General features: G+C 32.9%; 2 protein-coding genes across 2 annotated transcripts; both read right to left on the reverse strand.

Annotated features, from left to right (window-relative positions):
* Window positions 1-824: 824 nt before the first annotated feature.
* Nrx-IV (neurexin-4) lies at window positions 825-14631 on the reverse strand. The gene is made up of 17 exons (XM_088200575.1): window positions 14448-14631; window positions 14136-14249; window positions 10592-10788; window positions 9196-9337; window positions 8114-8317; window positions 6620-6963; window positions 6039-6559; window positions 5865-5971; window positions 5626-5751; window positions 5051-5557; window positions 4697-4985; window positions 4395-4591; window positions 3005-3145; window positions 2625-2938; window positions 2354-2564; window positions 2142-2279; window positions 825-2036 (listed from the first exon to the last, which is right to left on the reverse strand). Exons 1-17 carry the CDS (start codon window positions 14530-14532, stop codon window positions 1846-1848), a joined length of 3828 nt encoding a protein of 1275 aa, XP_088056701.1. The 5' UTR covers window positions 14533-14631; the 3' UTR covers window positions 825-1845.
* Window positions 11489-12881, reverse strand: LOC148227911 (L-aminoadipate-semialdehyde dehydrogenase-phosphopantetheinyl transferase). Its single transcript, XM_088200585.1, has one exon. The coding sequence runs from the start codon at window positions 12827-12829 to the stop codon at window positions 11945-11947; it is 885 nt and encodes a 294-aa protein (XP_088056711.1). The 5' UTR covers window positions 12830-12881; the 3' UTR covers window positions 11489-11944.
* Window positions 14632-15697: the final 1066 nt, after the last annotated feature.

A 15697-nucleotide genomic window follows, 5' to 3' on the forward strand; every position in this document is an offset into this window, starting at 1 on the left:
GATACTCAGATAAACAAACAAGTCAAGCAGTTGAAGATCTCTGTTATAAATTATAAATTAAAGTCAAGGGTAAGTCAAATGAAAACCTTAAATATTTTTTATGTAGTTGGACCTGATACTCTTTCCTCCCACTGCCTATTTGACTGGTTCAAAGATGTGAAATACGGTGGACGTTCAAGACACTCAGTGAAGATTTTCGATTGTTGAAACTCAATTGGGCAGTACGATTGTCATGTTTTAACAAAACACATGTACTCAAAAATCAGATTTCAGAGCAAAGATGATTCTTGAGATCTGTATAATGTTATTTTAAGCTACTGCCACTTTTGCGCTTTACTTCACCATTAATTATTATTTTTATGAATAGAAATACCAGAATTACCGTTTTGATTAATATCGAAATGGCGATGGATAAGATATCATTGAATTGCTTTTCACTTACTTTGGAGGGGAACTTTCGTAAATACTGTAACTATAATGGAATCTAAGATCATTCAAATTTTAGAACTTTCACTTTGATCCGATATTTTATTCTTGTGGATGAATATGGTTAGAAATATATTTAATTTTCACTCATAAATATCTTTAATTATAGATATTTAGATAAATATAAATTTTTGATTGCTTTAAAACACAAAACTATGCTGTTATTGAAATTACTATTTCAAATATGTATCGGTGCATGAAATTTTAATAAAATATAAAAAACTTAATATCAGTTAATAGACGATTGTTGTATTTTTCATATTATATCAAATGTAAAGTGTAAATTATTTAGTTACTGATTAAAAATGTTTTTCTCAGTTCATATAGGTTAAATAAAATTTCTTTTATATGTATAAAAAAGAGTTTATTTGATGTAAAAAATTACATATTTCTCCAGCGTAAGGTAAATACAAAAGTGCACCGGTAATCTTCCTTTTTTTTTTCATCATGATTATGCTAGTTTTTCATTGGAAGAATAAACACGTGATTCGATCAAAGGCACTTACTGCCAAACAGGCTGAGGGGTAATGTGCCACCAAATCGGTGTCATTTTAATTAATACACAATAATCGCTATACAAACGTATAAAGTAATCGATTCGGATCTATTTTAAATACAGGTACTCGATGTTTACTATATCTTTGTCAAATCAAATATACATGCAAATTTACAACGGAAGAAAATTATATATTAAATATTATATAAATAAAAAAAATCAACACACAAAATTGACAAAATGGACGGAAAATAAAACTTGACTTTTGCTTATAAAGTATAACACTACCACTATAAAATTCCTAAGCTTATTATATAACCTAGAGAGATTGTGAAAGAATATAATATCGTCGAGATATATTTTTTCTTCAAAAATATATTTATTATCGTCAAACATATAAAAATCACTATAAAATCTATTTAAAAATAATAAAAACAACTTATTTGGACATAATACTTAAAACTATAAATTACAAAATAATGGTTTTGCACAAAACATATTTTCACATATGGCATTTATCATAATTGGTGCAAGATGAGTTTTAAAAAATTGTTAATTAAACAATACAAGTCTTGTAATAATATCATACGATTAAACCTCACAGCGCACATAATTCTCAAACAAACATAACGCGAATTCATATATATATATATATAAATTATCAATTGATAGAAAGTATTCGTGCCAATTTCATTGAGAAACTTATTTCATATAATATAATTTAGGTGTATTTACAGTGAAAATTTGTACTTTATACACATTTAATGGTGTCACCTTTGAATTGATCTGCCGATTGTTGATATTAAATTGTACATTATTATTATAATATAGTGCGTGGTGTTGTGATGGAATGTTTGCTTGAGTTAAATGAAGAACTCTTGTCTTTTGAGTACGCGGGGCCCCGTGTGGGCTCGGAGGGCCGCTTCGTCCGAATCGGGAGCACCGGCGGCTCCGACTTCCTCTTGCGTCAAATATTCTCCTCGGTGCCGCGCCGCCATTCGAACTATTATTGCTGCTACTATCACTAGAGCGATGAATATCACTGCTAATACTCCTAAAAAATACGTAAATATATTTAGAATCTTTATCTGTCTTTTCGTTACTAAATAAATCATCGAAGAAGAGATATGGGAGTCTAAAAATATTGTTCAAAACGTACCTCCAAGGATAGCCTCATCGGTACGATGATAATCCTTGGCCAATTGTTCTTGATCGACCATTGGAGGCGGTCGAGTTTCTAATATATCTGGCGGATGAGTAACGGGCTCGACTCCGCAAAAGTCTTCAGTCAACGTAGCTGCATCAAATAATAAAAACATTAATAACCTAAGAACATAAATTTAAAAATAGATTACATAAACATAGACATACAAGGGTAACTCTTAACGTTGCCTGGACCCGCCTCTTGGAACAGCAGCTTCAAAGGATATATATCGTCAAACTCTACCCTAGAAACACACCCTGCAAAACCTTCAGACATTGACTCGTTCCGTCCTATGTACATGTATTGTATGTTGTTGAATTGAGCGTCGGCCGAATCTTTTATATCAAAGTGATATTCTCTAGGATCATAATTATCGACCTGAAAGCAACACGTATAATTATAAATGTTATAAATCAATTAAGAAATCGTTTGAAATACCTGTAAAACCATCGTCGATCCTGAATTCTTTCTGGAAATTCGAACATCGTGATATTGACCGAGACCGAAATGCTTCTCGGGGAATATCAATTCCTGCCTTTCAAAACCGAAGTCGAACACGACTCGTAAATGACCAGAATTGGACACCATTATCGTCATGTACTCGCTGGATACGTTCGAGAAGAATCCGAGCAGGAAACCTTTGGGGTTTGTTGTCGTGAATCCGACGCGTATGTTTTCCGAAAGAGTGGATCTCCACGATCCCATAAAATCGTATTTCACCATCGAGTTGGGTCGCATGTTCACGCCGATTTCTATAAAATAAATAAATTATAACACTAATATAATAAAATATGAACGACATACAGTTATACACGTACCGTCGGCGCAAATTGGTCCTTTGAATGCGGTCCATCTGCAGTCGCAAGTGTATGAATCGTATCCTTCGTAACAGGTGCCGTTATTGAGACAAGGATTGGACTGACAGCGTCCGGAGCATCCAGGAGTGACTCCATATATACCTGTATTAAAATTATTTTTCATTTAGAATCAATAATCAAATTTGAAAGGTATGAATCCAACCCTAAATATTTATGAACTGAAAGTTATTGTACATAAAAAATATGGTCGTTTCATACTGATTAAAAAATAATTTATAAAAATCTCATCAAATTACAGTCTGTTCACATTAAACACGTGAACGGACTATAATGTGATAAGAACGGCACGTTTTTGATGATTAAATGTTATATAACTTAAGTTTGTAAAAATATTGTGCTAATGTAATAAAGAGTTAAATTTTTATCAATACATGTCATTAATAGTATAAAAAATGTATATCCTTTTGTTAAAACATATTTATATAAAATTAATTAATAAAATAAGTATATCAAACGTAAATCCAAACTTGCCATCTCTTTTTCAATTATGAATAATGATGAAATTGATAGCTCTCGAACTGACTGTATTAACGCAAATATAGTATAGTGAAAGTGGATTCAATTATAAATTACTTTAATGAAAAATTTAATACTGTTTATAAACCTACAAAAAAACTTTCATTGACGAAGGGGTTATTCTTTGACGAGGATGGCTTATATTTAAAACGTACAATCCAGATAAAATCGTAAAGTACGGAATTTTGAATAGAATGACATGTGAATCTCTATCCAGCTATATTTTGAACCTAAAATTTACTGTGGCTGAGGAAAAAAGCTGGAAGGGAGAATATTTGACGTGTTGTGGCTAAATATTGGGTTTATATAGACAATTATTATAAGTGTAAAAATATAGGAAATTTTATTAGATAATATAAAATGTGTGTGGGACAATTAGAAAAAATAGGAGATTGCCTTTAGATTTAAGAAACATTAGCTTGAAAAAAGGTGAAGGTATATATAGACGAAAAAATACTGTTTTAATTCATAGATGGAAACTAAAAAAAATTGTGTTTATGTATCTACAAGGATGGGACCACACAAAAGCTCTTGTTACGACTAGAAAAAATAAATAACATGCAAATATTTTTTTTTAACGAAACGGTCAAGGGAAACAATATATCACCGGAAGACAAAAATCACTGTAAGGCCACAATAATCCCGTTGCACAATTCGAGATGTCCATCAAGCAAATGTTACTTTCTAAATGATTAGGCGAGTGCCCGGATTAAATATTTTTTACGCAAAAATGTACCGGCTTTACGTGTAATTTGACGACGCAAGCGTGCGGCACATCAAGTGTTAAAATATTATGATTGTATTCAATATTCACCTCTTTCAGCATAGCCGCGTAAATCTTGTGGCTGACCGTTCAAGAGCAAAGCGCGGATACAACCGACGAATCCGTCGCGATAGTCGACGGTAGCTCCTATCACCAATGGAGAAGTTAACTGTAGAGCTCGAACTGGACCAGGTTGTTCATACATTTTATTTTCTAAAGAGCCGTCGATTACCACTCTTCCCTCTTTCCTATAAAATAAAACATTTTCATTAACTTTTCACAAGCTAAATTTCAGAGCAATACTACTACTTGAAAAGAAGTATAGAAGAGTTCTAAAACTATCAAAAAATTACCTGTTACGCTCAACAGAAACAGAGTGCCATTCATTGTTAGACAGTCTGTATGTGGCGTCAACGTTCACGTTCATAAAATCGCTTCCGGCCAGATAGAGAAACTGCAACTGTTCTCCCTTGTTGATCAAAATCTTTATATAATCTTGAGGACCTTTAGAATGGAATAGGACAGCATTTTCAGTCGTCGTCTTAAATTCGAAATATATATCGCCGCTGTGACCCATATCGAACGTCGGAAGGTTAATCGTGGCATCGGTGATACGGAAAGATACGACGTTATTGAATAGATCTGAAATTGAAATATAAATTGAGCTTGCAACTTTATTTTAATATACTCAAATAATAGATACGAACCATCTCCTTCGCAAATCAACGGTCCAAGAGTGTAACGTCCTTCTTTTTCGTCCAGCGGCGTTCCCGTGTCTCCGAATCGTAGCTGTTTCACAGGAAGATGATCTTTTTCTGTGATATCGCCGCCGTCTTCTTGCCATCCGATTTGTCCGGCGTCACAATTGCACCATTTCGTCGGTTCGACGCAATTTCCTAAGATTCCGCACTGGCATTTTCTCGAGCCTGGCAGCGCTCCGGCCCAATAGTCCATTCTTTGATTGTGGCGCGACACCCACCACGCGAAAGGTCGAAACGATTGCTCGTCACTCGGAGAATTGAGCAATCGTGATGCAAAGCACGAATAAGAGAGTCTCTGGCGACAGGTGTGAGAACGGTTGAGAAGCGCTTCCAATTGTTGAGACGACGCCGAATATACAATGTTCTGTTTGAAGGCTCCCGGTTCTTGGAAACCGTCCACGGAAGTCGTGTGCTCGTTTGAATGGCCGACCACGGTGACTACGCGCCCGTCGCCTGGAATTAATAAGGAATCACACAATGACACATTTAAAATAAATTATGAATCATCATGAGATATTTACCATAAAATTCGCACGTCACAGGGAACGGATCCAATGGACCAGAACCGTCGACGTCAATTTTTATTTCAGCTTTCTGCTGCACCGATTGTACGTTCTTGTATGCTTGGCACGATAGAGGATTAATTGCTGCAAAATAAATTACAAATATCTTTCATTTTTTATATATTTATAACAAAAAAGTTTGTCGTTCATTATGAATATATCAAACTCTGAATATAGTTTATATAAAATATTCTTACGGGTGTGACAAACGGCTCCGCCGTATCCTGTGGTCTGACAATCGCACATGAATTCCATCGAATTCTGTCTACACATACCATCGTGCTTGCAAGGATTAGGATTACATCTGAAAATAATCGTTTTAAATATCTTTTCTTTTAGACTTTTGTTATCGTTATCAAATATATACACACCTATCAGTCATTTGACACGAATCGAACAACACTTCACCGGGACAGCAATATTCTTCAGGTTTCCAATCGAACGGAACCTTATAATTACCGTCGACGGATATCAATCGCATGCATCCTATGAAACCGGGTCCCGGCTTTCCGCCTCCGATCAGATACAACGATCCGGTCGTGATCTTGAGTATTCTTGTCGTTCTCATCGGTCTCTGATCGATAGACAAAACTAGGGAATCGGTGCCGACCGTCAGCATCAAAGTGTGCCATCTGCCGTCGTTGAACATTTCATCGTAATTGTCGAGAAGTATGCGAGGCGTAGTTCCAGATTTGAGTTCCACCTTTACTTTTCCTTCTTCGATGAACACTTTGACGTATCCAGGGGAGGTGAAGTCGTGATGTATGAGCATGCCGCGTTCTTCGTAAGTGCGGAACGAGAGGGATACGTTCAGGGAGTTGGCGCCTTCGTATCCCCTGAGTCTTGCGTGAGCATCTTGAGTCAAAAACGTCACCGGCGATATAGGCGGTTCCTAAAAGTTATCGATGATATACACTGCATATTAATTAAATGATTAATAGCAAATACTCACTGGACAAGTGTACAGCGTGTTGATTTTAAAATATCTGAGCGCCTCGTTATTTTCGTAAGCTTCTTTGATTTCTTGAATGACGTTGGTTGAATTTAAATATATATTTTCAACACATCCTGTGAAGTTTTGAGTCACGACAATGCCCTCTTGTTTATTCGGAACACCGCCAATGTAAAAAGCTCTATTCAAATTGAGTCTACTGAATTCTCCCTTTAGTCTCGCTCTTGTAACAACTCGATCTACTGAAAACACTACATCTCTACGGTTGCGAGAGATTACAACGTCGTGCCAAATGTTATCGTCTAGGAGAGATCCGACGGAAGTGGACGTCATCAATCCAGATCCTGATCAATGAAAAAATTATATAATTAATAATATGTCTAACCAATTTTTTTCGTTGAGCAATAATTATACTAATCTACTTAAAATGATGCCATTAATTTTATTCAAGTCACATCATAATTGACAAAAGTAAAGCTACAAATTATCTAGGTGATTTCTTAATTTACATGAATTTGGTAATATAAACATAAACAGAATATAAAGACTTCAATATTATAATTTATTTCGTAATGCACAGTAGTGCTTTTTTATTCCTTTGATGAAACTCGCTAAATTTTAATTTTTGCAGATTGTTCTAGGAATAGTTTTATACAAATTAGCATTTACGTACATTATTCCCTTGGCCGTACTCATTTTCTTATACCTTACTATCCTTAAATTGCCTCTATTTCTAATATTAAATCTATGTACATCTTTATTTCTTATTAAAATACTTTGGTAACATATTATTTTCTAACTTATATGTAAATACTAACACATTTATCTTCAATATTTCTTGAATATTCAACCATTCCAATCTATCAATCATACTTCTACAACTGGTAAATCTATTTTTACTTAAAAGGTAGTTTATAAAAAGTTTAATTTGCTGATTTCGTTAAATTCACAAAAGAGTTGAAAATACCTAACCTTAAATTTTGTACGGGTGCCTAGTCCCCTATAACGTAGTATTCCTATAACGAAGTCCCAATCTCTACACTATAGGGAGATCGACTGTATATATAATATTGTTGCACAATAATTAAAATGGGGGCAATATAATACAATTGTAGATTTTTTTATGTTTATACTTTTCATTTTTCATCCTAGATAAATTTATCAAGGATGAAAAATACTGTCAATTTTTGGATCGACATATGATTTGAATCGTATTCAACAATGAAATTTATTAAATCTAAGTTCCGTTCATAGTTGACCAACCAACATCTAAAAGAACTAGTAAGAAGTTCATTTTCTATTATCAACCTGATTATGAAAAATTAATTTCATCATTACAAATTCATAAGCCTAAGAGTGTAAATAAAAAAAATGTAATAAATATGTAAAAATTGTCAAAATAAATTAATTACGATTCAGAATTTTTAAGTATTATATAAAACTAAAATCCTCACATTTGTTATGTTGCAAAAAGGTCAAAAAAAATATATTTACCCAAATCCATGTTAAGCAGCAGTCTGTTGTCTCGCAGCTGAAGAGCTATAAAATCGCCTTGAGATCCTCTGGAATATAATAAAACTCCCGAAGCCACCGATGTCTTGAACCTCATGCGAATTGATTCGCGTGACGCCGATATTGGTTCTCTCGTCAAATCCCATCGCACCAAAGATGACCCGTTCATATATAACGTATCAGCGGCTGTGGAGTTTACATTGATATCAGAAATGCTTATTTTAAACAAGAGTAAGTCACATATAATATAATACATATTTTACAATATTTTTTAAATACTAATAATACGTTTAAAATATTCAGGATTTGATTAACCTTTGCCTTCCTGTGATGTACACTAAGTATACATGTCATATTATTATGCAAATATCTGTAGAAATATATACGTGTATTGCTCCATATTACACATACAATATATACGTAATTATCGGAAGTGACAAAAATAAATATTTTATCAATTCACTATTAAAATCAAACATATGAATGTTGTAAGTCAGATTTTTTGCTTCCTACTGGAGAGACGTTAGCGTTCAGAAGTTTTGAAATTGATTTTTAAATGTTATTTTTGCTAATAATTATTTAGTATGTTAAATTATTATATATCAAATTCTTTATAACTTTGGTAAAAAACAGATAAGGGTGCAGAGGATTTTGTTGATTCAAAGGTAGTCTAATAAAGAAATGATCTGTGTTTGAATTGAATTTACCACAAATATTATCCTCAAGATGTCAAGAAAGTAAATTATATAACTGAAGAAATGTACAATCAATTATGGCATTAATCAAGGAAAGAGATTGAATCAATTTTATTTTTAGAATTACATGCGTCATTTGAGGCGGATGTATACAAAATAACCACGATGTCTAACGCATTTACTCATTTTAACACTTATATTATAACAATTAATACATTTTTTGCTTGACTATTATTGTAATTATTGGTATCATTCCAATTATAAGTCATTAAGACTTACACATTTTTACATGTACACTTAGTGTACATCACCCGAAGGTTAATTATGAATAAATTATATTTTAAAATTAAATATCAAAACAAAACTTACTATAATCGCAACCGTAAATCTGCACTCTCAGCGAGATTCGGTCCTGCCATCTGATCGGATTTATCCTTATCCATTGAGCAATAATAGGAATTTCAAAATCGTTCCTTTTGATTGTGTTCCCGTCGCTGTTACCTTTGAACATCTAAAAACCACAAGCGCATAATCAAGATACGTCTAAAAATAAATAATTCATATATCATTGTACAATATGTTAATGAATTTATTTACATCGTATATTAAAGGTTAAGATATGTTAATGTAATTAGTGTAAGCACCGAAAAGAGTTGCAAACATGCTCGTTTGTGGGTGTCTCATATTTTGTCGTAGTTGTGGATATCTACCTGTAGTCACTCTTATGTATTAATTGAATGATTTTTTTATTATACCTCTTCCTCTTTGTTTCGGGTGGTGAATGTGCTCCAACCCTCGCCGTCGTCGGAGTATTGCAATACAAACTCTGTGACGTGTTCCTTTTGTAAGCGGCGACCCTGCGTCGCTATCGCTCGTAATTCGTAGCGATTTTTTAGGTTCACCACCAGTGCTTGGTCCAACGTGTTGGACTCGGGACTCCATGCGTTCGGGCCTGCACCCCATCACAAATGCAATCGAGTGTTAGTAAAGAGTTAGTAACTTAGAAGCGGCCCAATGTGCTATGACCGATTTTTGGAAATTAGTGAATGCTGTTAATACAAATAATTGTGCTAATTCAATACCAAAACATTCATATAAATTTTAATAAAAAAATTTTAAATAAACAATTTTTTGTAATTTTTCTCATGATTAAAATTACAATTTTTGTTATTATATGTATGCATTTTTATTAATTAATTAATATAGATAACAAATATGAAAGTTTTAACAGTTTAATTATTAATGGTTAAACCGTTTAAACTTTCATATTTTTTATCTATATTAATTAATTAAAAATAATGTATACATATAATAAAAAAAATTGTAATTTTAATCATGAGAAAAATTACAAAAAAAATGATAAATAATATATTTATTATAAATATATTAACAAATCTTATTTTAAGAATTTATTCCTTGGCAATATGGTAAGATTTCATACCAATTTTTTTCTTCAGGTTTATTAAAGGTTGTTGTATTTATTTTGAATTAACACAATTTAATCATAAAATTTCAATGAATAAAAAACATGCAATTAAACTACGAAATTAAGAAAAAAACGGCAACAATAAAAAAAGCAAAAATAAAAATACTATTCTATTAAAAAAGATACACAAATGTACACGTAACCTCAAAATATACACGTTTTTTATTAATGCATCTGTGAGAAAAAAGGTATCAGTATTGAAAAAGATTAGCCATCGACCGGAAGTGAAGAATTCAGGGTTTTCGTTTGTATTTTTTGTTCAATTAACGCCTTCTTTACCTTTGTTTCACCCCCGATTTCCTTATAATCGGCGTAGTCCTGTCCGTTGTAGCCGTAGCTAACGGCGAACTCGCTGACGTACTCTTTAAACCGCGGCCGACCCTGCGTCGCGATGTGAGTGATATTCATGACGGCTCCCAAGTCGATAATCAGCTGCTGACCGAAATCGCTATTCGACGGAGTCCAAGCGTTTCCCCCTTTGATGAATAAATTATATTTATAAGGTTGATTTTTTGTTAGAAAAAGATTTGATTACTAATATTAATTACATTTATTTATATAAAATAGAGAAAAACATACAATGAGTATATTCATTTCGTAATTACGTTTCCCTATAATAATCAGATCTATTCAAGTAACCAAATGATCTTAACTTAAATTTCCTTCACCACATTTGTATTTATATTAAAGCCACTTTATATAAAATCAAGTTGCTATGCTGATGACACAATCATCATCATAGAAAAAAGAATATTCTTATTAAATTTAGTTTTAGAATAATCTAACGTATCATTGAAAATACTGCAAGATTTTTACCACAAACATAAAATAACTCGATCTACATATAGAATTACATGCTGTATCATTAGTGTTTAACACTTAAATTTCACACATGAATAGATGTTTTTTTTATTTATTAAAAAAATTATATTTTTTAACTTTACTTATTTTATATGCAAAGCTAGTCAATAAATAGGAATTAACACTTTTTTATATATATTTTTTTTATTATTCATTATTTTTTATTGCTGTCAATTATATCATATTTGACAGTTTTACGAGTGAGTGAGTGAGTCAAAACTTTAGCGAATGATTATTCAGTAATTTTACATAGAAAGTGTTTTAGCAATTTTTATCAAAAATACATTTTTTTTATAGGACAAAACTGGGGTGTAATTTTATATTTATTTACTTATTTAAATTAAATTTAGACCATCGTAACCCAACAGGTTACCTCAATGCCTCATGATATTTCAACACGCAAAAAGTATATTAACCCTCTCACCGCGGCAGATATTTTTGCGTACCATTTCGAAGTTTGTTAATATGTGGGGGGCACCTATTCATGCCATATTTTTAAAAATACTATGATTTAATAAATTCAAGTGATTTACAGCCTTAAAATAACCATATTATTAGATTTGTGATTTTCATGATGACTTTTATAGAAGCCATCCGCGAAAATAATACATAAAAAGAAAGTATAAAAAAACATGAAATAATAAAATTAAATACTATTATCTTTGTGGCAAAAAAAAATTATACAGTATAATTAACAACCCAAATAAATTAAGAGTATTGAAGATCAACGTTTGTGTTTGATATTAAAAGAGCAATATAAAATTATAATGTTCAATATTGATTACGCATTGGCCTCTTCTTGACTTCTTTTTTAAAGAAATCAGTAACGAAGCTTTCATTTTTCTCCATAAAAGGAGTCAGATCAGACTTGATACTGTCGAACGTAATCGCTTGATAAGCTCCGATTGGATCGAAGGCTTCTCCGTTGAGTTTTGTAGATACGCAAGCTACGTGCGACTCGTCCAATAGCGTTTCTTCAAAACGCCAATCTTCTACCGTTTTACCGTCGACGTCCAAAGAAGAGTCTGTAACAGAACGACCGACTTGCAATGGAGCCTCTTTAATGTCAAACGACATCCTCTGAAGATCCATGCTCAAACCGAGACTGATGTTTTTGACGTACGACTCTTTTAAGGCCCAATTTCTATAGAAAGCTTCCATTTGATCTTTAGGCGTCTCAAACTTCTTAATGTTTCGCCACTCCCTTTCGGTGAATATATTCTTCATCAATTCGAAGTATCTATCGGTGGGTATGTGCGCCGGTTTGAAATTCATCACGTCTACGCCGATTCTAGAGTTTCCGATATGACCGGCCAACACGACGTAATCACCAGCGTGAGAAACGTTGAAGTCGATCATTCCGGGAATTTTGTTAGCCAAATACGGTCTACCGTATTCGTCTCTATCGAAGAGGATTTCTCCGCATGCCAAATTAGTATGATTTATGACATATTTCCTCATCAAAAGCCTTCCGATCATAGAAGCCTTAAAGTCATCCTTGTAGTTAAAGCTATATACTCTCTTCCTCTCTTCGGATTCCATGCATCTGCTAGCGAACAATATATCCGCTGGAGATGGATCCCAAGAGGTCGCATGAAAAGCCCACCTAACACTTCCGTAAACCATTTTGGCGATGTTCATATACCGACCGCACATCAAGTCGTTTATTCAATATTCGATCACAAATTCACAAAACACTGCATTAAAATTGTACACCTGTAGAAAAACACATTCATTAATTTCTAATAACTCAGCTATGACTGCATATCTCATTTCCAAATACGTGAACGTTTTTAGTCAAAATTGAAATTGACGGATTCCGTTCATGCGCAGAAAATGAAATGAGATTATAAATAAGTCAGCAGCAGCAGTATACAGGTAGACTAAAAGAGACTGAAGAATACAAAATATATAACTTTCCATTACAGAAAAAAAATTAGTACTGTGTTGATCAATTGATCAATGATCTGCTGGAATAATATATTGGAAATTTTTCTATACGATATAATCTTGGTCATGGTAAATATAGTGTTAAAATATTATATTGTTCAGTCTTAGGCAACCGTTGTTATGCTATATTAAAATACGACATTGATCTTAAAATGAATTGCTTAATATATAACTGCAAATAATAACTTATACGGCATGCTTTACATTACATATGGAACAACGTACAGAATGACACAAAATTAGCAATTGACCAGCTCATATGTGAAAATTGGCAGTATGCCAAAATGCTTCTAGAATCGACGAGGTGAGGCTTAAAAAATGTTTATGTCATTCGGTACGATATATGCAACAAACTATGATACTTCAAGTACAACGCAAACAATTAATCTAATCAAGCTACACATTCAACGTCGAAGCACTATTCAATGCTGCATTCGATTTGCTTATGAAAACACAATCAGTACATACGACATGATTATAAAAAGCGACGAAACTTGATAGTTGGAAGTATTTACTTTTTATTTTTACACTCTGTTTTTATTAACAAGGTCTGATTATTATATATTATTTTAAATACTTTGAGTTTTAGGTAGATTTTAATAGAACTATTGTCTAGTTTTTTTCTCTGGAATTAAACTCGATTACAAGATTTTGTCACATTGATTAAAAAAAATTAATAACTTTTATTATATGTATAAATATAACATAATAAATTAATTTAAAATTCAATTTTAACAAATTAAAAAAAAAGAACAACTTTTATAAAGAGATTTGTAAGATGAAAAAATTGTTCTTGTAAAATAAGAAATATATCTTCTAACACCGATTTTTTTAGAAGATAACAAAAAATGATAAGCATTAGGAGTTTGTAAGTTCTCTTATTCTATGTTTTTTATACCAATTCAATACTTTTTATAAATTTAATTTAAGTGTTTATATATAATTTAAATGATAAATCAAGTTTCGTCACTTTACTAAACAGTAAATATTGAACGCAATATGACTCGAATACCTTCGAGGATAGCGTTCTCCGGTCCCCTTTCGGTCATGGACGAAGTAGCTCTCAAAACGGCCCTCTCGATCAGCGGCGTGTTGCATTCGTAGTCCACGTATCTGGTGTAGTATTCTGAAAAGATCGATTTAACAAACAACTCAGTATTGACCAAACTTTCGAAAGGTGAAAATCAATTTTCTGTAAAAAGATTCGCTGATTTCGCCGATTTCGCGAATCTCGTATAAGAATCTCATATAAGAGTCGAACGGTCACAAGTTGACGGCGTTCATGTTCATGTTCATGTCGGTGGGGTTACGCCCATTGAGTCACCTGCAGCCGAGGGTGCGGTCAAAGCCGCAAATGCCAAGCACAGAGACAGCACCATTGTCTCGGGGGCTCCGCCCTTCGGCCCCATGTCGCACTGGCGTTTTCCTGCGCCTCCGGCCGGACGCTCCCGTTCCGTTCCGTTCCTTCCCTGAGCCCGAACCTTCGGTGTAGCGCGCCGTATGGCAACACTGACCCGAAACAATCTCAACCGTCGTCGCATTCTTACTGCATTTCATTAAATGACGTTAATATTATAAATATTACGATTCTTATAATAATATTCAAAATTAAACGAGGAACATATGTTATCACTTCGCAAAAGTCTAATTTTTTAAACATCAAAATCTTTTCAAAAGTGGCATATCTTCTACCGTTGCTTTCAGTATTTCAATAATTAAACTGAGATTAAACAGACTTTCAAATTCGTCTTGCGATATGTTAAGATCGAATTTTAAATCAATAAGGGCTTTCTTAATACGATTTTTTACTCTTACTATCCTTACCAACATGTCCGCTAAACTATTCCACCTTATACCGTAACCTAAAATCAAATTAATCTCACGACGTATTTGATCTTTTACATATTTTTGAAGAATCGTATTTTTGGTAAGCGACTTTCTGAATTTTTTTGCAATTTATATAAATTCATTATTTTGATTGACCTCAACTGTAACATGAAAACCGCAATTGTTATTATCATCATCACAGTCAGACTTCAGGTTGAGGTTGTTGAAGTTCTCGCTGTATATAAATCAATTTGTTCTCCTCAAACAAAACTTTTTAAGATAACTTTTTCATTTTTAATGTCCTTTTTTAATTTCTGGTCACATTATTTAGTATTTACACATAAAGTAATTTAATAAATATTGAAATTATTTGTGCATTAAAAATGTTCTGGATGAATAATAATTATAAAAAAACGTACCTATTGACGCCAGTTTTCCATATTGTATTCATTCGTGAACGCTGTCTAACGGCGTTCGGAAATATTAACGTTTGACAGTCAGTCGGCTCCGGCCGTCTTTACGAAATGGTCGGAATGTACCAAGCTCAATAAATACTTGAACACGTGTTTTGGATTCAGAGTACTGTTGAGTACAATACTCAACAGTATTCAAATATCGAAAGAGCTCTGATATTATTCTTGACTACACCAATAACAGTAGTATTAGCCGAAATGACTTTTAGTAAATTAGTCGATTTAATAGTCACCAGACGATCCAGAGGTTTATTTGCTAAATATATACAATAGA

This window comes from Plectrocnemia conspersa, unplaced genomic scaffold (assembly GCF_051122295.1).
Source record: "Plectrocnemia conspersa isolate PC_06_02 unplaced genomic scaffold, ASM5112229v1 ptg000012l, whole genome shotgun sequence".
NCBI lineage: Eukaryota > Metazoa > Arthropoda > Insecta > Trichoptera > Polycentropodidae > Plectrocnemia > Plectrocnemia conspersa.